Source organism: Eulemur rufifrons, chromosome 8 (genome assembly GCF_041146395.1).
Source record: "Eulemur rufifrons isolate Redbay chromosome 8, OSU_ERuf_1, whole genome shotgun sequence".
NCBI lineage: Eukaryota > Metazoa > Chordata > Mammalia > Primates > Lemuridae > Eulemur > Eulemur rufifrons.
In genome coordinates this window covers 66,961,549-66,987,295 of record NC_090990.1, presented here as the reverse complement: position 1 = coordinate 66,987,295, position 25,747 = coordinate 66,961,549, and the positions used below count along the sequence as shown (strand labels likewise).

Below are 25,747 nucleotides of genomic sequence, written 5' to 3'. Positions count from 1 at the left end.
CAAAACAGCAATTTAAAAACTTGACTGGGCAAACACTGCAACAGGAAATTGTAGAGCAAGCTCTGGGAAAAAGGGAGGAACCCCAAGATACTGACAAGCCGAAGCGCGGGCGTGCAGTATCCGTTGCCTAGCGGCGACGAGCCCCACCCACGGAAACGACTCATTGGGAGACGAACCCGAGGCCATTTGCCCACCACCTGAGGAGGCGTGGCTTGATGTGACGCCCGCTGTGGGCGGAGCCTCTCGGAAAGGCTCCGGCCCAGGGGCGGGACGGGATTGGTCCATGGGCTGACACCAACTGGCTGCCGGAGGGATGGGGCGGGCTCTGCCGACGGACCCTCCTCGCGGAGGGGCGGTGCCTGCGTCTGAATCTCTAGCACAGGAAAGAAGCTGAGCTCTGAGGACCGCAGCGCGACGCGCAGATTAGCAGCGCCGTCGGCCCTGGGAGGCGGAGCCGGAAGCTGTGCGGTTTGACCCCCCGAGCCCCTCGGTTTTCGTAGGGGCTGTTGTCTTCCTGGCGACCCGCTCCGCCTCCTCTCTTTCTTCCCCCTTGCCCGGAGGCCGAAGCCTCCGGCCAGGGCTGGGCAGCGCAACCCAAGCTCCCCGACCCGGAAGAAACGCCATCTCTCGCCTCCACGATGGAGCCCACCGCGCCGTCGCTCACCGAGGAGGACCTAACTGAAGTGAAGAAGGATGTGAGTAGCGCGACCTTCCCAGGCGCAGCTGAGGACCCCGGGCGGGTGGGGGCGGGCTGCAGCCCCACTGGAGGGGAAAGCGGAATCCGAGTCTAAGGACGAGGAGGATCCTCTAGGCCGGAGGAGCGGAAGGTCCGGGCACGGGAGGACCGCGGCACGCCCTACATCTGAGGGACTGTGGTGGAAGTGATTGTCCAGTGGCCGTTAATCTACGTTTTAAGTCTCTGAACGCAGGGCTTGGGTTTTTGAGACCTTGTCCAGCAGAGCGTTTCTTCGTAGTCAGCTTCTTATCCCTACCTTCACCCGGCCCCTCGTGATTTCCCCTCAATGCGCTCTTGGAGCTACTTTGTTAGGGATCGGCAGCTCAGATTGATCCTTGAGACAGGCTGCCTAGGCTGCTGTCTCAGCCCAGAACAAAAGGATCCCCAGCACTGGAGCAAAAACGTGAAACTCTTTTGCAAAAGGGGTTGGGGGAAGCTCAGCAGCTGAAAGCACAACCTGGAATTCCCCTAGTAAGCAAACGCCCGCATATTTAAATGGGGCAGGGGGGAAATGAATGCATGTAGCTGAGAATTGATGTACAGGTAAACGTTGAAATTATGCAGTAGCTAAATTGTGCTCTTAGGCTTGGATAGTGCAGAACTGCACAAACCTTAATATTAATTTGTAAAGAATGACTTTGTTGAGGTATGACATTTCTTTTTCCTTAGCTTTTAGTTATTCGTTTTGCCATATGAGACCTATATGAGTACCACTAAAATACTTTATTTAATTCAAATTAAAAACAGAAACTCAACATAAAGTCTATTCTTAACACCACAGTACTTTTACAAAATCATCTTTGTGAACTGGACAGGACAGCAACTTTTTAAATATTCATCTACTCCAAATCCCTTCCTTTTCCCTCCCCTGTAAGGTTTATTACACTGTACTCATAATTACAATTCGTATGACTCACTAGAAGAAGGAAACTGGATATGACTGGGACTTAGTTTCCTCATTCAGTAGAGATCTATGGAGTACTTACTACATGGAATGTACTGTCCTTGGGCCTGGAAGGATACAAAAAAGTGAAGATCTGGCCCCTGCTTTGCATTCTAGTTGAGATAAGACAGGAACATTGATAACTACTATAGAATAAGTAAGTGTTGTCTTATTTAAGATGAGAGCCAGTAAAATCATGAACTTCAAGAGCCAGGCCTCTTATGTTCCAGATGCTGTGTCACACAATTTACAATGTTCCTCCTTAATCCTTACAGCAACCTCTAAAGGAGTTAATTGCCATTCCCATCTTACAACTGATAAAACAGGATCTGAGAAATTACAGGTGGAAGGAAATGAGACCTGAACACATACACAGATGTGAAGAGTCGTTTGCAGGCTTTTACTTTTCTGTTAGTTCATTGATGTTATCCATCTTCAAGGTTTCAGTTTACACCTATATCAGAAATTCATAACCATGAAGAAACCATGGATGGGTTTCAGAAGGTCTGTGAAAAATTGTGTGCATGCTTTTTTCTTAGAGATTTTTCCATGATATTTTCAAAATGTTTTATGATCTTAGAAGTTTTAAAATTATCCACATGTTTGGACTTCCTTCTCCCTGAGCTCTAGGCCCTTACTTCCAAATGTCTACTGGAAAGCTACTTTTATATCTGATAGAGTGCTTACCTTATCAATCCTTCCCCCAAAGCTGCCTGCCGCTCCTGCTATATTCTCTGGCTTGATGAATGATATACCACTGCACATCCTCCTGGTAACTCCCACTTCTTCACTATCTCCTCCTACCCTCTCCCCCAACTAGTTATTTACTTCATCTGTTTAGTTGGATTTAGTACAATTTAATAAATATGGATTACATGCTACTGTGAGGTTGATACTGTAGATGGTTCTAAAAGTTCAAAAATTTAAAACTAAGACGATCCTAATTTGAAAATAGCTTGATTTCTTGGGGAGGGGAGGGGGAGACAGACATAAATGATAATTTAAATCACAATAAATGCAGTGAATTTTGCATTCATCCAAAACACTATCTACTTGGTGCTCTGGTAAGTGCAGGATATACAGTGTTGAACAAAATGTGCCTGGTTCCTGCCTGCTTCAAACATAGGTCGTTAGAGTTGAAAACAAATAAAGGTATAATTACAAATTATGGTAAGTTCTGTGAAGGAGACAAACAGTGCTAAGACAATAAAAAGGGACATCTACTGGAGACAGGATGATCAGGGGAGGTTACATTTAAACTGATTTCCTGAAGGATATGACAACTGGGGGAAGAGTGTTCCCAGCAGAATAGAATTTGCTGAGGACCTAAAACAGGCAAGACCTTGGTGATTTGGGGAAATTGGAAGCAGGCAGTGGGTAACCTGAAGTGAAGTTAGGAAGGTGGGCTAGAGCCAGTTCATGAAGGGCCGTGTAAGTGGTAGTAAAAGTGTTTGGGGCTTTTTTAACTCCCAGATGTAGTAGGGACTTGTTGAAGAATTATGTTACATCTTTTTAAAAATTCCCTCTGCCTATTCTGTGGGCTAAGGAGACTAAGAGTGAAAGCAGGGAAACCAGTGAGGAGACTCTTGGAATTCATATAAATGAAAAATGGTGGTGACTTGGATCAAGGTGAAGGCAGTGGAGATGGAAGGAGCAGGAGAATTCCAGATGCATGTTTGAAATAGAAATGATAGGACTTGGTGATAGATTGAATGTGGGAGTTGAGGAAGAGAATGGAATCAGATTAGGAAATGGAAATGTCAAGTCAGCAATGAGATCTGCCAAGTCTGAAGATCCGAAGAGAGATCTGCACCAGAAATCTAAGTGTGGGATTGAATGATTTCACATAGGAAGTTGAGAGATAGGAGAGAAAAGAGTTCTAAAGAGAAGAGGGATTTTTTGTTGTTGTTTTTTTGAGACAGGGTCTCATTGTGTCACCCAGGCTAGAGTGCAGTGGCATCATCACATTTCATTGCAACCTCAAACTCCTGGACTCAAGTGATCTTCCTGCCTCAGCCTCCCAAGGAGCTAGGACTACAGGCACACGCCACCACACTCAGCTAATTTTTCCTTTTTTTTTCTTTTTTTTTGTAGAGACAAGGTCTCACTCTTGCTCAGACTGGTCTCAAACTCCTGGCCTCGAGCAATCCTCCAGGCTTGGCCTTCCAGAGTGCTAGGATTACAGGTGTGAGCCACCAAGCTTGGCTAAAGAGAAGAGTTTTAAAAAGTGTTTTGAGAAATTATAGCCACAGAGATCAGAAGAAAATGAGGAGAATGTGGTATTGATGTAAGACAAGAAGAGTGTTTCAGGGTAGGAGTGATCAACTATGTTCATGCTGCTGAGAAGTCAAGTAGATGAAGACTGAAAATATTTGGTAAAAAGGAGGTCATTGGTGACTCTGAGAAGAGTAGTGGGGCAGAATGGAAATGTCTGGGAATGAATTGGGAGATGAGGTGAAGTCCTGGTAAATAAAAAGGTGAAATGTATACACAGGGTGCTACAGGGACAGAAGAGAGGGTTACCTAACTCATTCTGGGGAGTGTTTAGGTAAAGCTTTCCAAAGGAGATGACCACTGACCTGAATCTTAAAGGATGAATAGGGAAGTAGAGTATGAGAAAAGAAAACAAGACAAAGGTAACAACCAAAAAAATCTAGAGTCACAGACAGCAATTTTAGATAGAGCATAAAGTTCCAGGACAGAGGTAGTGATAGTTTAAGCTGGAGAGGTAGGCAGGAGCCATATTATCAAGAACTTTGTCTGCCATAATTGAAGTTATTATTTTTTGAGCACTTACTGTGTATCAGAGACTGTGCCAAGCCTTCATGTACACTATACTATTTAGCCCTCCTAGTTGTCCTGTAAATTAAGCTTTTAATCATTTTATCAATAAGGAACCTGAAGCTTAGAGTGGTAAAGTAACTTGCTCCAGATCTCAAAGAATATGTGGCAGACTCAAGATTTAAACTGAAATTGGTCTAATTCTAGAGCCATGCTCTTAAGTTCTCTACTATTCTGCCATAGTTGAGGAACTTTATCCTTTAAGTCAGGGAAAGAACAGTGTTTTAAATTTTTTAAAAATTAATGACTTATAACGCTTCAGATTTCCATTTTCTCTTGAAAAATTGGGAGATCTAATAGATGCATAACAGAGAAATTTGAGACGGAGGAAAGAAGTAGTTCAGTATAGCTAAGTTTGTGTTAATAGTCTGTGTGAAACATTATAAGGACTGATCTAGGGCATTGCTAACAATAGACCTGAAGTGAAGGGGCAAACCAGGTATAATAAGTGGTAGGTTAACAGACTTGGTGGTGGGTAATCAGATGCGACAAGTGAGTGAAACAGAGGAAGAAGCAAAGATGAGTTCTTGGTTTATAGATGGGTTGGATGGATGGTGGTACTCACAAATGAGTTGAGAGTATCAAAGGAAAAGGAGAGGGGAAGAAAACTTGGTTTTGGGCATATTGAATTTGAAGTACCTTTGGATGGTCTAGAAAATGTCTGAATCACATGAATTTGGGAATCATCAGCATATAAGTGGTAAAAATGACAACCAATGAGGTTTTAAGTCTCCCAGGTCCTGGAAATAGAGTTAGTTGCTCACTCTGTGCTTCCCCAGTACTTGACCTGTAATCTTTTTTCTTGGCCATATCACATTGTCTTACAATTATTATGTGTAATATATATTCCCTAGCTAAACCATGGTCCCTTTGCAAATCATATTCATCTTTGCATACTCAGTGCTCAGCACTTGGCGATTAGGAATTGAGATATGTAAAATGTTGTATGAATAAATAAATGAATGTGAGAGTTGAGTAGACCTAGAACCACAGGAACCCTTTGCCTAGTTTCCTCTCCTGCCACCATACACTAGGCTACATCTCAGATCTTCCATTGCCTTTAGCTTTGTCATTATTACCAACATGTATTGATCCTTACTGTGTACCGGGCACTTTCTAAGCACTTTGCATATATTAATTTATTTATTCCTCATAACAGCCAGATAAGGAAACAGGCATAGGGGATAACAGATAAGTTATCCAAGAGGATAAGTTACTTAACTTCCTATCAAAACACAGTCACTGGCCGGGTACAGTGGCTCACACCTGTAATCCTAGCACTCTGGGAGGCTGAGGCAGGAGGATAGCTCAAGGTCAGGAGTTCGAGACCAGCCTGAGCAAAAGCAAGACCCTGTCTCTACTAAAAATAGAAAGAAATTATATGGACAACTAAAAATATATAGAGAAAAAATTAGCCGGGCATGATGGCACATGCCTGTAGTCCCAGCTACTTGGGAGGCTAAGGCAGGAGGATTGCTTGAGCCCAGGAGTTTGAGGTTGCTGTGAGCTAGGCTGACTCCATGGCACTCTAGCCTGGGCAGAAGAGTGAGACTCTATCTCAAAAAAATAAAAAAATAAAAAACAGTCACTGGCATCAAACCATTAATGTCATTTATTGAGACCAACATGGATTTTCTACTAATTAAACCCCTTAGGTACTTCTCAGGCCTAGGCTTGTTTTCTGTGGTCTCTTTTTTCTTAATTTCTTCAGTTTTTTCCAACATTCACTGTTCTTTTAGGTTTTTCTCCCCACACAGCCTTCTGTTTCCCTTCCACAAAGACAGATTCACTGAGTTAGAGCATAATCTTTCCAACTGACCCCAAAGACAGATACATTTATGGGCCCTTTTAGTTCATGTGCCTTGTTCTGTTTTTTGTTTTTAATAGTTTTACTCTAGGGAGATGGAATAATAACAAACATGACAAAAGTTATAAACTGTGAGGCCTCTCACTAAGTTATCCTCCCTCATCCTGAATTGCTTGCTTAATGGTACCTAAAATACATAGTAGTCTTTGTTCTCATTGTTACTGAAGGTGTCCTCTCTATTTCCAAGGACCTCTCTATTTCCAAGGAACCAGGCCCCCTAGATTCGGCTGGCCCCTCCTCACAACAGCCTGGTCTTGCATTTTAGTTGTGAAGATTAGATCCCAGCAGTGAGGAATGCCTGGGCCTACTTGTGTCTACTTGGATCTTCATCTTCTTAACTAGCATGCATTTTAGAGGGCCTGAGCTCCTGACTTTAGAACATTGTCTCACACCAGATTTCTAACTAATAATCAGTCACCTGTGTGATTTTCTTAAGTGTTACAAAATAACATTGAAGCATATTTTATTTTATGTCTTTTAGGCTTTAGAAAATTTGCGAGTATACTTGTGCGAGAAAATCATAGCTGAGAGACATTTTGATCATCTGCGTGCAAAAAAAATACTCAGTAGAGAAGACACTGAAGAAATTTCTTGCCGAACGTCAAGTAGGAAAAGGGCTGGAAAATTGTTAGACTACTTACAAGAAAACCCGAAAGGACTAGACACCCTTGTTGAATCTATTCGGCGAGAAAAAACACAAAACTTCCTGATACAGAAGATTACAGATGAAGTGCTAAAACTTAGAAATATAAAACTAGAACATCTGAAAGGTAAGATATCTTAGGTATTTAAGGGTTAATTTATATGTAACAACAGTTTTTAAAAATACAAAAGCAAAACAGAAAAAAAATGATAGTATTTGCTTTTAAAATGTTTAAACTTCAGAACCATATTCAGTTTGCATTTCTTTTACCTTATATGATGTCTTTACATTGCAAAAGTGAAACATCATTCAATATCCTGTATTTATATTCATTTAACAGTACCATTTATAGAAAACTTACTATCGTGAAATCCCTGTATACACAAGGGTTTGTTTCTAAAGTCAGCAGAATCTAATATTAATCTATTCAAAAGTAACCTCTGAAAATACTGTACAGCACACATAACAGTATTTAAGCAAAGTATTTTAATCCAACTCTGCTAGCTTTTCTCCCACTAGTTGATCACAAAATGAAGTAGTTGGCATATGTTTATAGGAATCATGTTGCATAATATTCATGACTGTAAACACTAGAATCACAGTCTGGCAAGGTGTGAGAGGCATGGGAACTGAGATCGATTAAGGAAATAGCACATTTACCTCTCCCATTTCACCCTCACTCCAAAGCACACACTCAACTGATTGGAATGTTGTATAGCATTGCCTACACAATTTAAATCCCCACCCCTCCACTCCCTCTGTTTCCCTCTCTCTGTCTCTCTCTCCAGAGCACATAAGTTAAATGTGCATGTGATGTAGTTCTACTCCAGTTGTTCTGGGCATTGGAGAATAGAGAAATGAGTAATTTAGGGTTCCTTAAGGAACTCACAGTCTGTGAGTCCTTGCTGGGACACATTTGAGCCACATATAAAAAAAATAGTTTCTATAGAATGGGACAGAAATACTGAAAGTATAGTTAAGTTGAAAAATTAGTGGGAAAAATGACATATAAATGTACTTTATAGATTTTTACCTAAAATTTGTCAACTCCAGAATTTCTGTGCTTATAGATAGAATCTTTTCTAAGCTTAACAGAAAGATAAATTGTATTTGTGTTTATTCCTTCAATCCAGTGGATAACTGTTAGCTATTCCCTTTGGATATGATAAAATTCTTTGATAGTGTCTTAGTTCATTTTCTATAACAAAGCCTGAGACTGGGCAATTTATAAAGAAAAGAAATTTATTTTCATAGTTCTGGAGGCTGGGAAGTCCAGGAGCATGGTGCTAGCATCTGGCAAGGGTCATCTCAAGGCAAAAGGGCAAGAGTGAACAAGATGGGAAAGGGTAGAGCTTCTGGGATAATGGCATTAATCCATTCACGAGGGCAGAGCCCTCATGACCCAATCGTATCCCAGAGGTCCCGCTTCTTAAAACCTCCAGGATGGCAACCAAGTTTCCAACATGTGAACTTTTGGGAGGCGCATTCAAACCATAGTAGATAAGAACCACTGTCATTTGAATAAACTATTAGGTTGAGAACCAGGGCATTATCTATTTAATTGTAGTTCTCACTTTCCCACAAAGTAGTCCTGGAATGTTGGGCATGACTTAACTGTTCTGTGCCTCTGTTTTTTCATCTCTAACAGTGAGAGACTATCTCGGATGATCTATAAAATCTTTCAGTTCTAACATCCTATGATTCCAGAACCAGTAATTGCCAGTAAACAACTCATAGAATTTTAGCACATGCCCTGTTTAAATTTTGTTTTTAATTGGCTAATATTTTTGGTACCAGAATGCTAAAGAATTCTTATTAGTTGTGAAAGGTGTTTTTTATTTTAGAAGCTGCTTTATTTTTTCCAGGTTTTTCAATGGTTAAGTATATAAGTATACTATATTTTAAATGTGAATTATAGCATGACATTTAACTTCCTTGAGACTATTTCCTTATCTAGAAAATGCAAATAATAATATACTTCATGGTTATTGAGAAAAGCAAGTGAAATCTGAAGTGGATTATGACAGAATTTATAAATTTCCATTATAGGACTGAAATGTAGCAGCTGTGAGCCTTTTCCAGATGGAGCCACAAACAACCTCTCTAGATCAAATTCAGATGAGAGTAATTTCTCTGAAAAACTGAGAGCATCCACTGTCATATATCATCCAGAAGGAGAATCCAGCACAGCCCCCTTTTTTTCTACTGATTCTTCTCTGAATTTGCCTGTTCTAGAAGTAGGCAGAACTGAAAATACCATCTTCTCTTCAACTACGCTTCCTAGACCTGGGGACCCTGGGGCTCCTCCCTTGCCACCAGAGCTGCAGTTAGAAGAAGAAGGAACTTGTGGAAACTCTAGTGAGATGTTTCTTCCCTTAAGATCACGTGCTCTTTCACCACAATGACAGTTTACTGCCTTTTAATTTTTTTAATAATGACAAGAAATGTTTTAAAGGCTATGAAGCTTTTTATAAAATTGCTATAATGATTTATTTACATTTAATACATGTCTTTTAAAGTACAATGTAAGCATACTTTGTAAATAGAATTTTTAGAATAAAAGAAGCATACTTTAAAGTAGCTAAATGTAAATCATGTTGATCATGTACTTTTCAGTATTTTCCATTTTTCTTCTCTTTTTAGGTGTTTCTGTGTTTTCAAATATTTTAAGACTAATTTTAATAGAGAATATTTCTCTATTTGAGAATAGACTCTTTAGGCTGGGAATAATGTTTCTTCTCAGTGTAGTTGTGCTAGAAATTTTCGGAGTCTAATAGTCCTTTCCAACCATTCAGCAGCACATTTTCAGCATTAAGCTGTTCCTATTCAGTAGTAAATCACTGATGGGAAAACTGCCAACATACAGAAAAAAATCTGTTTCCCACTCCATTGGTCTTATAGGCACTGACAGGGTCTCCTTCTGATGCTGGAGTTTGAGCCACCTAAGACCTCAGTTTGCCAAAATTCATTTCTTATTAACCTTACTAATTAATACTACTTTTTTAGGATTTTCACATTCTTTGCTTTATCATTTTCATTCTTTAAAATATCTTGGCATAAACCTCATTTACTACATGTAATTTGGTGGGGTTTAAAAAAATACCGTCTCTGTACTTTTTCTTTTTTAATGAGAACCACTATACAGTTAAAAATAACTAGAACAAATTGGTTTTGGGGTGTGTGGCAATTCTATTTTCAATACTATTTGGAATAAGTGAGCCATTAGCCAGATTTATATTTTTGTTGTGTAATAAAATTTGACTAATTTTACACATTTATAAATCTTACGCTCTCATTGTTTTCATTTAAATTAAAATTCTCTTTCCTGACATCTGTCTCCTATATATTTTTGTTAATTGCAAAAAAGCAGAGATGGAACAATAACTTTTTTAAATGTAGTGCTGTGTCTTGGAGTTTTTAAAATGTAGTGCTATGTTTTGGAGTTTCAGAATTTTCATTTTCATTTTCTAGGAAACATCTAGAACACTTTTATATGTACCAATATTTATAGAAAACATTTCTTCAAGTTGTGAGATCGAGTTGCATTTCTGGATGGACTAATGAATTTATCAGTCATGAAGAAGACTGGCATACTGGCTTTTAAAAAATTTTTATAAAGATTGGATGATTTTTGTAGTATAGGCATTTTCTAAGGATTGTGGAGAAATGTATTTCACCTCTAGCATGTAGCATAAAAGAATAGTGGCATTACATTTAAAGAAGCTGCTTTAAAAAGCAGAAGCAGACTTTTCATTTCATTAATTAAAATAAAATTCAATATGTGGATACCTTTTTTAATATTGAACCAAATATCATAATTTAGATATACTATAGCTCCTATATTTATAGGTCAGTTTTAACACTGAGTTTTCTTTTAGACAGTTGGCTAACTATATAGACAGTAAAATTAGGTTCCTATAAGCTTAGGTTTTTAGGGTGTTATGTGGTTTTTTTTTGTTTTTTGTTTTTTTCATTTGAGACAGAGTCTCACTCTGTTGCCCGGGCTAGAGTGCCATGGCGTCAGCCTAGCTCACAGCAACCTCAAACCCCTGGGCTCAAGCAATCCTCCTGCCTCAGCCTCCTGAGTAGCTGGGACTACAGGCATGCGCCACCATGCCCGGCTAATTTTTTCTATATATTTTTAGTTGTCCAGATAATTTCTTTCTATTTTTTAGTAGATTCGCGGTCTCGCTCTTGCTCAGGCTGGTCTCAAACTCTTGACCTCGAGCCATCCTCCTGCCTCGGCCTCCCCGAGTGTTAGGATTATAGGCGTGAGTCACCACGCCCGCCCGGTGTTTGGGTTTTTGAATCCTATAAAGTCATTTTTTTCTTTAAACACTGAAAACCAGCCATTGCCTAAAACATATAAATTAGGATGATAGATTGACATGATAGGATGCAGTTTGTTACTAAGCTGATTTAATGGAGCAATGAAAAAGTTACTTTTCAGAGATACCATATTAGCATGATACAAAAACAACTTTCAGCTTACTCTTTTTTTCTTTAACAGTTTACTTTTTGGAGCAATTGTAGGTTTACAGAAAAGCAGAAAATAAAGAATATTTCCAAATATCCCCTTCTCATCCAGTTTCCCATATTAACATCTTGCATTGGTGTGTTATATTTGTTACAATTGATGAATCTTGATACAGTGTTATTAACCAAAGTCCATAGTTTACATTAGGGTTCACTCTTTGTATTGTACATTCTATGGGTTTTGACATATGCATAATGTCATGTGTCCACCATTACAATATCATACAGAATAATTTCACTGCCTTAAAACTTCCCTGTGCTCCACCTATTCATTTCTCTCTCCCTCTCAACCCTGGCAACCACTGCTTTTTTTGTTGTCTTTATAGTTTCATCTTTTCCAAAAAGTTACATAGTTGGAATAATACAGTATCTAGCTTTTTTCAGATTGGCTTCTTTCTCTTGTCTACATGCATTATGTTCCTTCAGGTCTTTTCATAATGAATTCACTTCTGAAGAGTTAATTCATCTATGATCAGCATATCACTCTTAGTATAAGGTCAACACCGACAAAATAGGGACAGACCAGGATAATGGCAAGTTGTTTTTTTGTTTGTTTTTTTAATCTTTTTGTTTTGAGGTTTTATTTTATTTGGGGCTTTTTGTTTGTTTTGATAGTTTTTGATTTTAAGTCCGTTATCAATATTTTTTTGTTTAATGGTTAGTGATTTTGTTTCTTGTTTAAGAAATTTTTCCCAACATCATGATGATATTCTCCTGTGTTTTCTTCGGTAAGTTTAGTTGTTGTTTTAGTTTCCTGTTTAGCTCTGAGATCCATTTCAAAGTAACGTTTGTATATGATACGAGATAGAAGTCAAGTGTTACAGCTACCATCTTTTTACCTAAGCAATGTGAAAAAGAGCAGTAAGTTTCAGGCTCCAACCTCATCTTGTATCTCTGGATAAATATGTACACTGTTGACTTTGAAGGAGAAGCAAACTATCTGCAGTTAAATGTAATCTTATGAGGCTTTCTGGAAGGAGAGCTGAATTTCAGCACAAATATACACAGGTGACTGGAATGCTACTCCTAAAATCTTCACCCTGAATTTGCCATACTGTTTTATTTCATTATCAGAAATAGTCTTTATTACAGTGGTCCCCAAACTTTGCTGCCCATTTTAGAATCAATGGGGAGCTTTTAAAGATCCAGTCACCAGACTGCACCTCATACCAATTAAATTATAATGTTTGAGTGTGGAAGCCAGGCATCAGATTTCCAGACGATTCCATTGTGCAACCAAGTTTGGGAACCACAGCCTTATTGAGTGCCAAATACTGAGTTTGATGTTTCCACATGTGTGATCTTGTTTTTAATCCTAATAACAACCCTGCAAGGTAGGTTTTAATGTCACCTTTTTTTTTTTTTTCTTACAAGAAACAAACTCAAAGTCAATGGTTTAAAGTCACACAGCTCTTTAAGATTAAAATCCAGGGCTGTTTGACTATTAAGATCAACGTTCTTGGCCAGGCACGGTGGCTCATGCCTGTAATCCTAACACTCTGGGAGGCTGAGGCAGGAGGATCGCTCGAGGTCAGGAGTTCAAGACCAGCCTGAGCAAGAGCAAGACCCCATCTCTACTAAAAATAGAAGGAAATTAGCTGGACAACTAAAAAACAAAAAATATATAGAAAAAATTAGCTGGGCATGGTGGCACATGCCTGTAGTCCCAGCTACTCGTGAGGCTGAGGCAGTAGGATTGCTTGAGCCCAGGAGTTTGAGGTTGCTGTGAGCTAGGCTGATGCCACAGCACTCTAGCCCGGGTGACAGAGTGAGACTCTGTCTTAAAAAAAAAAATCAATATTCTTTCCACAAATCCATGCACCCTTATTAGCATTTCTTAAAAGCAGAAAGGTAAGATTGGAATTATGCATTTTTTCTTTCATTAATTCAAGAATTACTGAGTACCTATTATTCTAGGTGCTGTTCATACAGTGATAAAGTATACAAAGCTTGTGTTCTCATATAACTCATGTTCTCATAGGGAGAGAGGGTTAGAAAATAAACAAAACCAAGATAATTCTAGTTACCATGGAGACAAAAAGCATGAGTTCAAAAGTAAATTGGGAAGGTAATTGATAGTATTATCATGGAAAGCCTCTTAGAGCAGGTGAGGCTTTGAGCTGAGACTTAAATCATAAGGAAGGAGCCAACTATGGGAAGTTCCGGGGGAAGGGTTCCAGATAGAAGTAACATTGAGGTTAAAACCCCAAGGTAAGAATGAGTTAGTGAGGACTGCATGTGCCTGTGTGGCTGGAACATAACAGTAGGGGCGTGGTGAGTATGGGGAGCCCAGGAGCCTGGGTTGAGATGAGATTTCACAGATAGAGAGAGGTGTTTGTAGGGGTGGCCCAGCATCAGAGCTTCAAGAAGGAACGGAGTAAAGAGGGCAGTGTAATGCAGTGTGTCAGATCCTAAGTGGAGTAAGCAGTTTATCCACCTGGGGAAAGGACCAGCAGCAGTGATAGAAGAGTGGCTGTATATTTGGGTACTGATCAAATATGTAAACACAGTTAGGATAAAGGAAGCCAGATTTCTCATTGTTGGAGAATGGAGTTATTTTTATATGGAGTTATATTTATATGGAAAGAGAGAAAACTGGCCGGGCGCGGTGGCTCACGCCTGTAATCCTAGCACTCTGGGAGGCCGAGGCGGGTGGATCGCTGGAGGTCAGGAGTTCGAGACCAGCCTGAGCGAGACCCCGTCTCTACTAAAAATAGAAAGAAATTATATGGACAACTAAAATATATATATACAAAAAAAATTAGCCGGGCATGGTGGCGCATGCCTGTAGTCCCAGCTACTCGGGAGGCTGAGGCAGTAGGATCGCTTAAGCCCAGGAGTTTGAGGTTGCTGTGAGCTAGACTGACGCCACGGCACTCACTCTAGCCCGGGCAACAAAGCGAGACTCTGTCTCCAAAAAAAAAAAAAAAAAAAAAAAAAAAAAAAAAAAAAAAAAAAAGAGAGAAAACTAAAAGAAACTCTGTAATATTGGATTAAAATTGGAAGTATCAGTGTGAACTCAAGATTTTCAATATATATAGATATAGAAATATATATAGATATCTATATACAGATTCAATATATATAGATATAGAAATAAATACATTGCCTAGCTTTGTCCATTGTGAGAAGCTACAAACATTACCACCTCATTAGCAATGAGCACACCTAGCGCCCAGATCTTGGCTTCTAAATACCATTCTCCATTAAAAGAAAATGGCTAATGGCTAATGGCTAATTCCAGGGCAAAGTATAAGATGAGTCTGGGATGTGGAATCAACCCAAGTGCCCATCAATTCATGAGTGGATTAACAAAATGTGGTATATGTACACCATGGAGTACTACTCAGCCATAAAAGGAGACGAATTAATACCTTTTGCAACAATCTGGATAGAACTGGAGACCATTCTCCTAAGCAAAGTGTCTCAAGAATGGAAAAACAAGCACCAGATGTACTCACTATTAAGTTGGAACTAACTGATGAGCACAAGTGCACAGAGGGAAGTAAAACTTAGTGGAAATCAACCAGAGGGGAGGAGGAGAGGGACAAAAACCTACCAAATGAGTACTATGAATATTATTTGGGTGACAGGCTCACCTTTAGCTGGGACTCAAGCAGTACAAAAGTGATCCATATATAAAACTTTTGTACCCCCTTAATATTTTTGGGGAAAAAAAAGATGAGTCTGTAACATTCCAGAAAGCAGGCAGGTGCTCAAAGAATTATGGGGACATGTCCAAAGGACACAGAGCCTCTTTGAAAGGGCTCCCATTGGCCAAAACTGGAACAATGTCAACATCAAAATAAATAATGATAATAATGGATTATAACTCATTTAATAAAATAAGAAACCATGAACCGATGCTAATGTAAATAAATGAACAAACAATTTGATAGAGAATGGGATATTGACAGTCTCAAAGTAACTCCCTACAAAACACTTATTATTTACAAAGGGGGAAAAAAGTAACTACGGTGGAGAAGCCTGGCAGACACCAAGTTAATCAAGAAATCAAAGGTAAAACCATCAGTGCCAGAACAAATTGAAATCATGTGCCTCCTGATAGAATGAGATGAGAAAACCACAACTCCACTTCCATGATATTCCTGCCAAAGATTTATAACCTGAATCTAATCACTAGGAAAATTCAGACAGAAGGAATTGTTGGCAGCCATTTTTGTAGACAATCTCCCACAAATATGCTAAGTTTGAGGGGGTTGTAAGACACTGAAGTAGGAAATTGGATATAGGAGTTTGGTGTTCAGGAGGACTTCTGGACTGGTTACATAAATGTGGGAGTTACTAATATAAAATAGTATTTACTTTTTTTTTTTTTTTTTGAGACAGAGTCTCACTCTGTTGCCCGGGTTAGAGTGCCATGGTGTCAGCCTAGCTCACAGCAACCTCAAACTCCTGGGCTCAAGCAATCCTACTGCCTCAGCCTCACGAGTAGCTGGGATTACAGGCATGCGCCACCATGCCCAGCTAATTTTTTCTATATATTTTTTTGGTTTTTTGTTGTCCAGTTAATTTCCTTCTATTTTTAGTAGAGACGGGGTTTCGCTCTTGCTCAGGCTGGTCTTGAACTCCTGACCTCGAGCGATTCTCCCTCCTCGGCCTCCCAGAGTGCTAGGATTACAGGCATGAGCCACCATGCCTGGCCTAAAGTAGTATTTAAAACCATGGGACTTGGTGAGTTCACCTTAAAATGGTGGGTAGGTTTTAAAAAAGGGGAAAACCCAGGACTGAGCCTGGGGTGCTTCTACAGCTATAGGTGATACAGAGAAGGCAACAAACAGAACTGGAAAGGGCCCTGTGAAATAGAAAGAGAACTAAAGTGTATGATCTAGTGAGAGGTAAGAGAAAATGTTTCAAGGAGACCTATCTGGTTGAAAGATTAAGTAAGAAGTGGACCTTCTGTGGACCAAATCACACAGAATCTATTGGCTTTCATAACAAGGATTCATGCTGCTTAAACTGGGTACTCAACCTTAGAGGAACTCAAGAGTGGGCCAGTTTTAAAAACCACTGGGTAAATGTAGTTATCTTCTTAGGGTGTCAGTTTTACTCAGTAATAAGTAATTTTAAATATTTTTGTCTAATAAAATAAAAGAGCTATATTAGGGACAACTATATAATATTTGCATACATTTTCAAGATATTATATTGTATTACAAAAAAGAATTATGCCCACAGGGCTTTGGCCCACAATGTATCAGCTCAACCTCTGGAAGGGCTGGAGACTGGGGTCAGCCATGTGGGCAGGTAACCATGCCTATATAGCCAAGCCCCGGTAAAAACTCTGGACACCAAAGCTCAACTGAGCTGCTCTGGCTGGCAATACTCCATGCGCATTGTCACATATCTTTGCCAGGAGAAGCTAGTACTATCCATACCTTCAATGGGAGAGGACAACTGAAAGCTCTGAATGTGGAACACTCCTGGATTCTGCCCTATGGGCTTATTCCCTTGGCTGGTTTCTTTTCTGTATCCTTTTGCTATAATAAACTGTAACCATGAATATAACAGCTCTCAGTGAGTTCTGTAAGTCCTTCTAGCAAGTCATCAAACTTGAGGGTGGTTCAAGGGACTCCTGAACTTGCAATTGGTGTCAGGAGTGAGGATGGTTTTAGGGACTCCCAAACTTTGCACCTTGGGATTGTCATTTTCCTCCATCAATACTTGGATGGAAAAAATTGAGAAATACTATGGAGACCCAAACCGTCATAAGTTATTATAATCCAACAATATTTATTGATCATCTACTCTGTAACACTGTGCTGGGTAGCAGGAATATAAAAATGAAAAAAACACAGTCTGGCTCCTCCCCTCAAGGAGCTCACATTATCCTCCATGATTTGGGAAAGAGGAGTGAACACGATACACATCTCTGCCCCTGGAGCCTACCTCCAGGCAGGGATGGCAAGATATTAGTATCACCTAAGAAGTAAGCATCCTTAAGTAGGTCTGAACATTTACACTAATACCAACTTCACTTGGGCATCATTCTCTCTTATTTCACCAAAAGGTGTCAAAGATTTCTAGTTTCCCTGGTGATGAGGCACATGGTTATGTTACTGTTCCACTAAGTAGGTGTTTGAGGTCCCAGCACGAGATCTTTTATGACAACCAAGGGAAGCACAGTGAGAGTAATTTACATTTAGAAGAGGAGATGCAGTGGTTATCTCTGAGCAGGGGCTAAAGTGGAGTGACAGTGAAAAGACAAAAAGTCTTAGCTCTTCTGTGCCTTTAATAAATGCTATTGAATGCAGAAAGTTTGGCTGGGAACCCTGGCTCAGAACCTCCTCTCTCCGCAGGGCTGCTCAAGGATGAGCAAAGGAAGTCCCTGCTTAGGAATGCGTCGGGCCCCGCCTCCATCCTCAGTCCCTCAGCCAGGTCGCAGGAGCGTGGCGCAGCCGCAAGGGGGCGCCGATCGCGAGACCGCTGGCAAGGCTTGGGGCGGGGCCAAACACGGGGTGGGCCCTGGAACGGCTTCCGACTTCCGGCGGAGTCTTAGGTCGTCGCGCGCAGCCGTCATGGCAGCCGAGGAGAAGGACCCGTTGAGCTATTTCGCGGCTTACGGGAGCAGCAGCTCAGGCTCCTCAGGTGAGGAGGATAACATCGAGCCCGAAGAGACAAGTCGCAGAACCGCTGATCCGGCGAAGTCGGCGGGCAGCTGTGGGAGCAAGGCAGAGAAGCGGCTGCCGGGACCCGACGAGCTGTTTAGCAGCGTGACTCGCCCAGCCTTTCTCTACAATCCGCTCAACAAGCAGATAGACTGGGAGAGGCACGTCGTCAAGGCTCCTGAGGAGGTGAGGTGCCCGACCCCGTTTCGCGGTCTTGGCCCCGGCCTCCGCCCCCTTCCTCCTGAGCTCTCTCCGGGGGGCCGGCTGTCCATTCCCCTACACGCAGTCATCCCCTGCGGGATGCCGCACCACCCCTCCCACCTCCAGCCCTGGGGAGCCCGGGCCCCCTCCCCCAGCCTGGTGGGTGTCGGACCAGACCCGCAGCCCCGCCCCCTTGTGAGGTGACCCAGACCTCCGCGCTCGGTGCCCCCACCCCGCGCGGCGAGGACTAACGGTGGTGACTCCCCCGCCCCCCCGCTGCAGCTTCTCCCCGAGACCCCTTCCCTTTGACGCCGAAGTGCCTGCGGTGCTGCCTCCAAGACAGTGTCTGCTGCAGCCTCCTGAAGGGGTCAGCCTTGGCGTAGTATCTCTGAGACTGGATTCTTCTTTGGTAACTAAAAGCTATTAGCTTTATTCATATAGGGAACCCTTTGGCTTTTCACTTAACGGTATTATGATTTTGATGGAAAAATGTGTCTTTAAACCTTAAAAAAAAAAGTCAGCCTGAACAATAAGCGAACGGCAGGAAGATGCATGTGATCCCACCGATCTTAGGAACCTTGGTTTGTCACAGTGCTTCTTAATGTGCTTGCTTAACAGCCTCCAAAGGAATTCAAAATATGGAAGTCAAACTATGTACCACCTCCTGAGACCTACACTACTGAAAAGAAACCTCCGCCTCCAGAGCTGGATATGGCTATAAAATGGTCTAACATATACGAGGACAATGGTGACGATGCCCCGCAGAATGCTAAGAAAGCTAGGCTTCTACCAGAAGGGGAGGAGACAGTGGAATCAGGTAAGGGGGTCAAAATCCAGGAGTAATTAATATCTTTTGGTCCCCGTGATGGGCTTAAGAAGAATGAGATATTTAATGAACAAAATTTAAATCTAGTGAATTGGCAAACTTAAGTATGGTCGTTGGTACTTTTTGTTCTGTTTTTGAGAAAGATCATACATAGCTTTTAAAGTGAAGTCTCTGATCGCTCAGCCGGTAGTATTTGCTGTGTTTTAGTGAAAGATCATAAATTATTCAGGCTTTAAAGTGAAATCTCTGATATCTCAGCCAGTAGTCTCTGTGATTTATGGTGCCTTATTAGAACAACATGAGTTCATGGATTCTTGTGACTGCAGCTGCGAAGTGCTGAAGGCTTCATCTTATATTAAAGCAGATGTGCTTTAGAGCTAAAATTAGTGTGGCAAAATGAATAATTTCATTTCTTACTTGGACTTAGACCAAATAAGAAATGAACAATAACATGTTATGTTGCCCAAGCTGGTCTTGAACTCCTGGCCTCAAGCCGTCTTCCCACCTCAGCCTCCCAAAGTGCTGGGATTACAGGTGTGAGCCACTGTGCCCAGCCAGTGTTCAGTTTTTAAAAGTCACATCTGATTACATAATTTGCCTTCTTAAAACCCTTCACCAATAGGATGGAGTCAGGGCCTTCAGTGATAGGCCCTGCTTCCCTTTCCACCCTCATTTTGCATAGCCCCCTTTCCAGCACTTTAAGACCTTGAAATCCAGAAGATGAATAGACTGTACTATTTTATGGTTTCCTGTTGCACCTTAGTCTGAAGTGTTCTTTCTTCCCTCGTTGGCTGGTAAACTCACTCATCCTTCACAATCCAACTCAGAGAAGAAGAAAAAAATCTCAGGTATCGCCTCTAATTAATTCCTCGTCTGTACCTTGTATGTGCTAATGCTGTTGATTGCACTTACCACCTGTATGCGATTTTCTTTTTTATAAGTCTGTCTCCATTATGAAAATGAGTTCCTGAAACAGCAGGATTCAGGTCTTTATGTTTCTATCATAGTTACTAGCACATTGTAAGTATTCAGTGGATAATTGTTGAACTAAATGTTTTGGACTATCATTTTTAAGAAAGAATGTGCCACTTTTATTAAACAGATTTCTGATCTTCCCACAGTTCAATTTCTTTGCCCATTTACAGCCATGCAGAGAATTATGTTTTGTTTTAAGGGAAAGGAGAATTGGTCAGAGTTCTTACTCTAGTTTTAGTTCTACCTAGCTTTTTCATTTCTTTTGCTGATTTCCCAATATGTATTAGAAATCACTTCTGAAGACTCATCTTCAGTAATTGGCATCTCTTTGGAAACCTTAAATGAAATGAGCATTTATAATACCTCATTGTATAATATTTTATATAATTAATAAAAATACTTTTGCATAAATAATTTTTAATCCTTAGAACACCTTGTGAAACAAGATAGGGAAATGTGGAAATAAGAGGTGACTTGTCCAAGGTCACAAAACTAGAAAATGCCAAGTTCTAGAATAGGTACTTTCACAGAAATTTTCGAAAGTATTACTCTTAGCTACCTGATACAGACTGGTACATGATCCATTATTAGTATTTTACAGACAAGAAAATGATCTGAGATTAAAGAATTTGCCCAAATTCTCACAACTAAGAAGAGGCAGAATAAGGATTCAAATTCAGGCCTTTAAATGGAAATTATACCTTATTAAACTGGAGTTTGGTCTCTTGATGTTTTCCAACCTACAGTGTTTGAAATATAGCTGTCCTTCTGTAGGGAGGATGGCAGTAAGGACACTGAAGTTGATATCCAAGCTAGGTTTTCGTAGGCTGGTGCTGTCATATCTTTGTCTGTATGTGGAAAAGTCCAGTATCTACCGGGGCAAGCAAGCAAGAAAGAATTATCTTTTTTCCATCTTGCCTTTTAAGTTAGAAGGAATTCCAAATATGGGGCAAGTAACCCTGCTTTTCCCATAGAAAATTGCTGTCCTTTTGATCAAATGATCATGCTCCATCAGAAAGCAAATGTAGATATCAAAAGACAAAAAGACCCACTTTTTAGAAATTTGCTATTTCAGGCCAGGCTCACGCCTGTAATCCTAGCACTCTGGAAGGCCAAGGCAGGATGATCGCTCAAGGTCAGGAGTTCGAGACCAGCCTTAGCAAGAGCAAGACACCCCCCCCCCCCATCTCTACCAAAAATAGAAAGAAATTAGCTGGACAGCTAAAAATATGTATAGAAAAAAATTAGCCAGGCATGGTGGCGCATGCTATAGTCCCAGCTACTCAGGAGGCTGAGGCAGGAGGATTGCTTGAGCCCCAGAGTTTGAGGTTGCTGTGAGCTAGGCTGACGCCATGGCACTCCAACCCAGGCAACAGAGCGAGACTCTGTCTCAAAAAAAAAAAAAAAAAAAAAGAAATTTGCCATTTCAGACTTCCATACCATGTTCATAAAGTCACTGTAAAATTGATTTTCCTGACATTTTTTAGCCTCTATTTTTTTGATTCATAAAATATGTATCAGACACTCTTGAATTGTCTAAATTTCAGATTATCAAGTTAGACCTTGTTTTTATTTTGCCTTCCCATTTTTCTGCCCTTTGGCCTTTTTTTGCTAGGCCAGTTACTTTAGAGGAAAAGCTGAGAAAAGCTCAGAACTTATCATTGGGTCTTGCTACTTGTCAGCGCTCCTTGTTTAGTGGTTATAAAATGTAGATAAGTAAGGCTTAGATATTATTAATAGTTGTAGCTTTATCAACGTGTAATTAATTGTAAAAACCTAGTTAATGTAGCTAATGCTTTTTATTTTATTTTGCTTTCTTGTGGAATTTAGAAAGTTAGTTTATATTGATAAGTTAAACTTACTTATCTTGAGTGATTAGAGTTCTATAATAGAAAAATTATTTCCTCACCAATACATCTGTACATATGACACAGTGAAAAAGCTCAGTAAAGCTGATGAACATTTTCAGATTTTTTTTCCTGCATTAGTTTTTAGAACAATGCCTTGTCATGACACTAGATGGCATTAGCACTTCTGCTCAATCACTGATGGGAGTTATTTTTTCAACCCCAGTAGTTTATGGTTTTGTTGTTAAATTCAGTAAATTTACTTGTCAAAGTGGCAGATTAAAAGCAGAAGTGTTTCAGAATCATCTTTTTAATGTGTTTTAATGAACAGTAAATTTTGTAGTAGACTTAATGCTTTCAATTTTTATATTACTACTGCAAATAATCCCAAAAAACAAGTTTGGTGATAATTAACTCCAATTAAAATGCAAAGGCCTTAGCTTTTTTGAGCAGTCTACCATTATCAGTTGATTTATAGAGCTAGTACTTTTGTGTGTTTACATGATAAACTATAGATTAAAACTTTGGCTTGTAAATTCCTGGGACAAGTCATTGATCTGAATTGTTATTTTATTACTCTGCCAACATAAATCCATAGTGCTCTGTGAAACATGGATAACATCACCATGGTGTCTCTGAAGATGAATGAAGATGAATCACCTGCTAATACTAATTTTCCACATCAACAAATACGATATTCTGAGAAGAGAATTGAAAGCTTAAGATTTTAAATATGTTTCCTTCAAAGAATTTATGATTTGATATCAGCAGTTCCCCAAACTTTTTAATATGAAGGCCCCTTTCAACATCACAATATTTTATAGATCACCACATGGTACCCGCATTGAACTTTGAGTATCTGTTGATCAAGAGCTACAAATCAGTAATGTGCTCAAAATAAATTTGTACTTTATAAATCATAACATCTTTTACATGTTATTTACTCTATATGGAGTTCTTAAAATAATACCACACTTGTTTAGAGAGCTGGGAATTAGCAACTAGTCTATTCTACTCTGTTTTATTGAACCATATAGTTGGATTTTTTAAATAGAATAAAGGGTCCACTTTTTCAGGTTTGACAGCATTTTTATGAGTTGGAAATTTTCTGTGGCTACAAACACTAACAACATTTTGGAAGGGTGTAAAGGACATTGTTTTAATATAATGCTCTTCTCACTTCCCTCCCCTATCCAGAGTCTCCATAAGATGAAGCAGGGAAGATAGGTCTTTTTCAGTTGCCATTAGAATGTTCTGACCCTCCTATGAATGGGGAGAAAATTAAAACTAACTTCTTAGGACAAAATTGAAAATAGAGGTTTAGTGAAACCTTCTTGTGAGTGTTTTTTAGCCTCAAAATATAAAGATTTGGGAGGAGTGGAGAATGAGATGGGGAGAAGGAAGTTGTTTTTGGAGGAGAGAAAGCAGATTGAAAGGAGAAGGACAGCTGAGAAAGAGTCACTTACATATTGTCATGGTTAGATTGATATTTTTTGTGGGGAAAAAAAAAATACTCCATTCTTACAAAGTGTAGATAGTATTTGGATATACACAATGTGTATACTGTAGAATATTTGGGAGGAACTTTTTCAGAACAAATCTGATTTTTCTGGAAATAAAATCATTTAAGCTATCTTAATATAGCACTAAAGGGTCACTTGGTGAATTTTGTATTGCTTCAATAGAAAAAAATTGCTTACTTTCACATGCAGTTTAAAGTCAGAGTTCTAAAACTTAACTTTTGGTTTTTGTTGGGAAACTTTGGAAGAAACATTAGTTGATGATTTTGGTATAAAGCCAATGAAATTTTAATTCTTAACATGTTGGTTTTTTAAAAATTACTGATTGAAACTCTTCCTTTCCTATTTAAAGATGATGAAAAAGATGAGCATACTTCTAAAAAGCGCAAAGTAGAACCAGGAGAACCAGCAAAGAAGAAAAAGTAGAAAACAACAAATGACTAGAATTTCTGGACTGCTAAACCTATTGAAATATTTCTTTGGGCGAATTAAGTTGATATTCTGGATTATGATCACCCAACATTTCCATGAAAATACATATGTTAATGAAATCTAATAAGTATTGCCTCAAGAACTGTCCACTGTAGAGTTCATTTTTTATTTAAAACTTGTATGTATTTAAAACTCAAATGGTGACTTGTGATTGTGAAATTGACAACACTTGGAAAACATTCTTGCTATCACAGAATTGGTAACATGCTTTGAGAATTTTGTCACATGTTGACATGCCAATGTTCTATGAACCTTTTATAAAGGAATATATTTTTAACGTAAATATATTGTAATGTACTGTGAACTTGTAGGGTGCTTTTCAACAGTGTCTGTACAGTGTAAATAGATCGTGGAAATAAAATTACTTATTCAATATTACTATTACTGTATAATATTAACATCTGAATATTTGGGACAAGTACCCTCTTTGCCATGTGATGTTTTCAATTGTAATAATAAGTATTACCATTTAAGGGGTACCTCCTATGTTCCAGGTGCTTTATGCATATGCTATCTCTGATCCTCAAATAACCTAGTAAGGTAGGTATTAGTATCCTCATTTTATAATAAAGAATACTTGAGTAACTTGTCTAATGTTAACACAGCTAGTGAGTGATTAATTTGGAATTTAACTCAGGACACTTGAACTCTAAAATCATCACATTAAACCACCCATCTGTCAATTAAAAATTAGTCATCTTTCAAGAGCTACATCAATTGCCATCTTTTCCAGGTACTCTTCTATTGTGTAATAGTGGAGACCTTTTTCTTCTGCTTGTATGACTGCACTTATCATATATGCCTCATATTATTATTCATTGATTAATTTCCCTACTAAATATAATAGTTTACAGAAGATAAGGATCTTCTGCAAAGGGTTGCCAGATTTAGCAAATAAAAAAATGGGATCCCAGTTAAATTTGAATTTCAGATAAATGATGTTTAGTATCTGTAATATTCAGGACATTAATCTGGCAACTCCACTTCTACATATTTTCTCTACTGAGGTCCTATATTAATGCTTTACATATAGTAATACTCAGCAAAATGAACAAGAGTTTGTTAGGAAGATGTAATCTTCGATTTAAGTTCTATAGTCCAAAATGCAGTGCAGTTATTTGTAGCATTTTGAGCAATAAAAAGGAGAGGTTACACACTCCCTCAATCTTTCCATGATTCTTACGCCTTTAAGAGACAAGAGTTACCTATAGTATACTGCACATTCCGTGTATAAAGAAGACATTCTTTAAAAATCTCCAGTCTGGGCCGGGCGCGGTGGCTCACGCCTGTAATCCTAGCACTCTGGGAGGCCGAGGTGGGCGGATCGTTTGAGCTCAGGAGTTCGAGACCAGCCTGAGCAAGAGCGAGACCCTACCTCTACTAAAAATAGAAAGAAATTATATGGACAGCTAAAAATATATATAGAAAAAAAAATTAGCCGGGCATGGTGGCGCATGCCTGTAGTCCCAGCTACTCGGGAGGCTGAGACAGGAGGATCGCTTGAGCTCAGGAGTTTGAGGTTGCTGTGAGCTAGGCTGACGCCACGGCACTCACTCTAGCCTGGGCAACAGAGTGAGACTCTGTCTCAAAAAAAAAAAAAAAAATCTCCAGTCTGTTTTTTCCCCCATTGTGGAAGACAAAATATGAAAAATTATATAAAATTTGTTTACTTAAGAACACGGGTTGAGTAG

The 25,747-nt window shown here is 39.6% G+C and overlaps 2 protein-coding genes across 3 annotated transcripts; both read left to right on the top strand.

The window, feature by feature from the left end:
- The first annotated feature begins 422 nt into the window (after positions 1-422).
- BCL10 (BCL10 immune signaling adaptor) lies at positions 423-9,462 on the top strand. Of its 2 annotated transcripts, none has more exons than XM_069478150.1 (3): positions 423-695; positions 6,869-7,157; positions 9,113-9,462. In XM_069478150.1, the coding sequence occupies exons 1-3, from the start codon at positions 639-641 to the stop codon at positions 9,433-9,435; spliced, it is 669 nt and encodes a 222-aa protein (XP_069334251.1). In that variant the 5' UTR covers positions 423-638; the 3' UTR covers positions 9,436-9,462. The 2 variants fall into 2 exon arrangements, with proteins under 2 accessions (XP_069334251.1, XP_069334250.1); XM_069478149.1 differs by having other exon boundaries at positions 9,080-9,462.
- An 8,639-nt stretch (positions 9,463-18,101) lies between these two features.
- Positions 18,102-24,297, top strand: C8H1orf52 (chromosome 8 C1orf52 homolog). Its single transcript, XM_069478148.1, has 3 exons — positions 18,102-18,381; positions 19,015-19,213; positions 23,917-24,297. The coding sequence occupies exons 1-3, from the start codon at positions 18,106-18,108 to the stop codon at positions 23,988-23,990; spliced, it is 549 nt and encodes a 182-aa protein (XP_069334249.1). The 5' UTR covers positions 18,102-18,105; the 3' UTR covers positions 23,991-24,297.
- Positions 24,298-25,747: the final 1,450 nt, after the last annotated feature.

Coding starts and splice junctions, on each gene's coding strand:
- BCL10 (XM_069478149.1), top strand. CDS start 639: ATGGAGCCCACCGCGCCGTCGCTCACCGAGGAGGACCTAACTGAAGTG. Junction 696..6,868: donor TAACTGAAGTGAAGAAGGAT/GTGAGTAGCGCG, acceptor TATGTCTTTTAG/GCTTTAGAAAATTTGCGAGT. Junction 7,158..9,079: donor AAAACTAGAACATCTGAAAG/GTAAGATATCTT, acceptor TTTCCATTATAG/GACTGAAATGTAGCAGCTGT.
- C8H1orf52 (XM_069478148.1), top strand. CDS start 18,106: ATGGCAGCCGAGGAGAAGGACCCGTTGAGCTATTTCGCGGCTTACGGG. Junction 18,382..19,014: donor TCGTCAAGGCTCCTGAGGAG/GTGAGGTGCCCG, acceptor CTTGCTTAACAG/CCTCCAAAGGAATTCAAAAT. Junction 19,214..23,916: donor GGAGGAGACAGTGGAATCAG/GTAAGGGGGTCA, acceptor TCCTATTTAAAG/ATGATGAAAAAGATGAGCAT.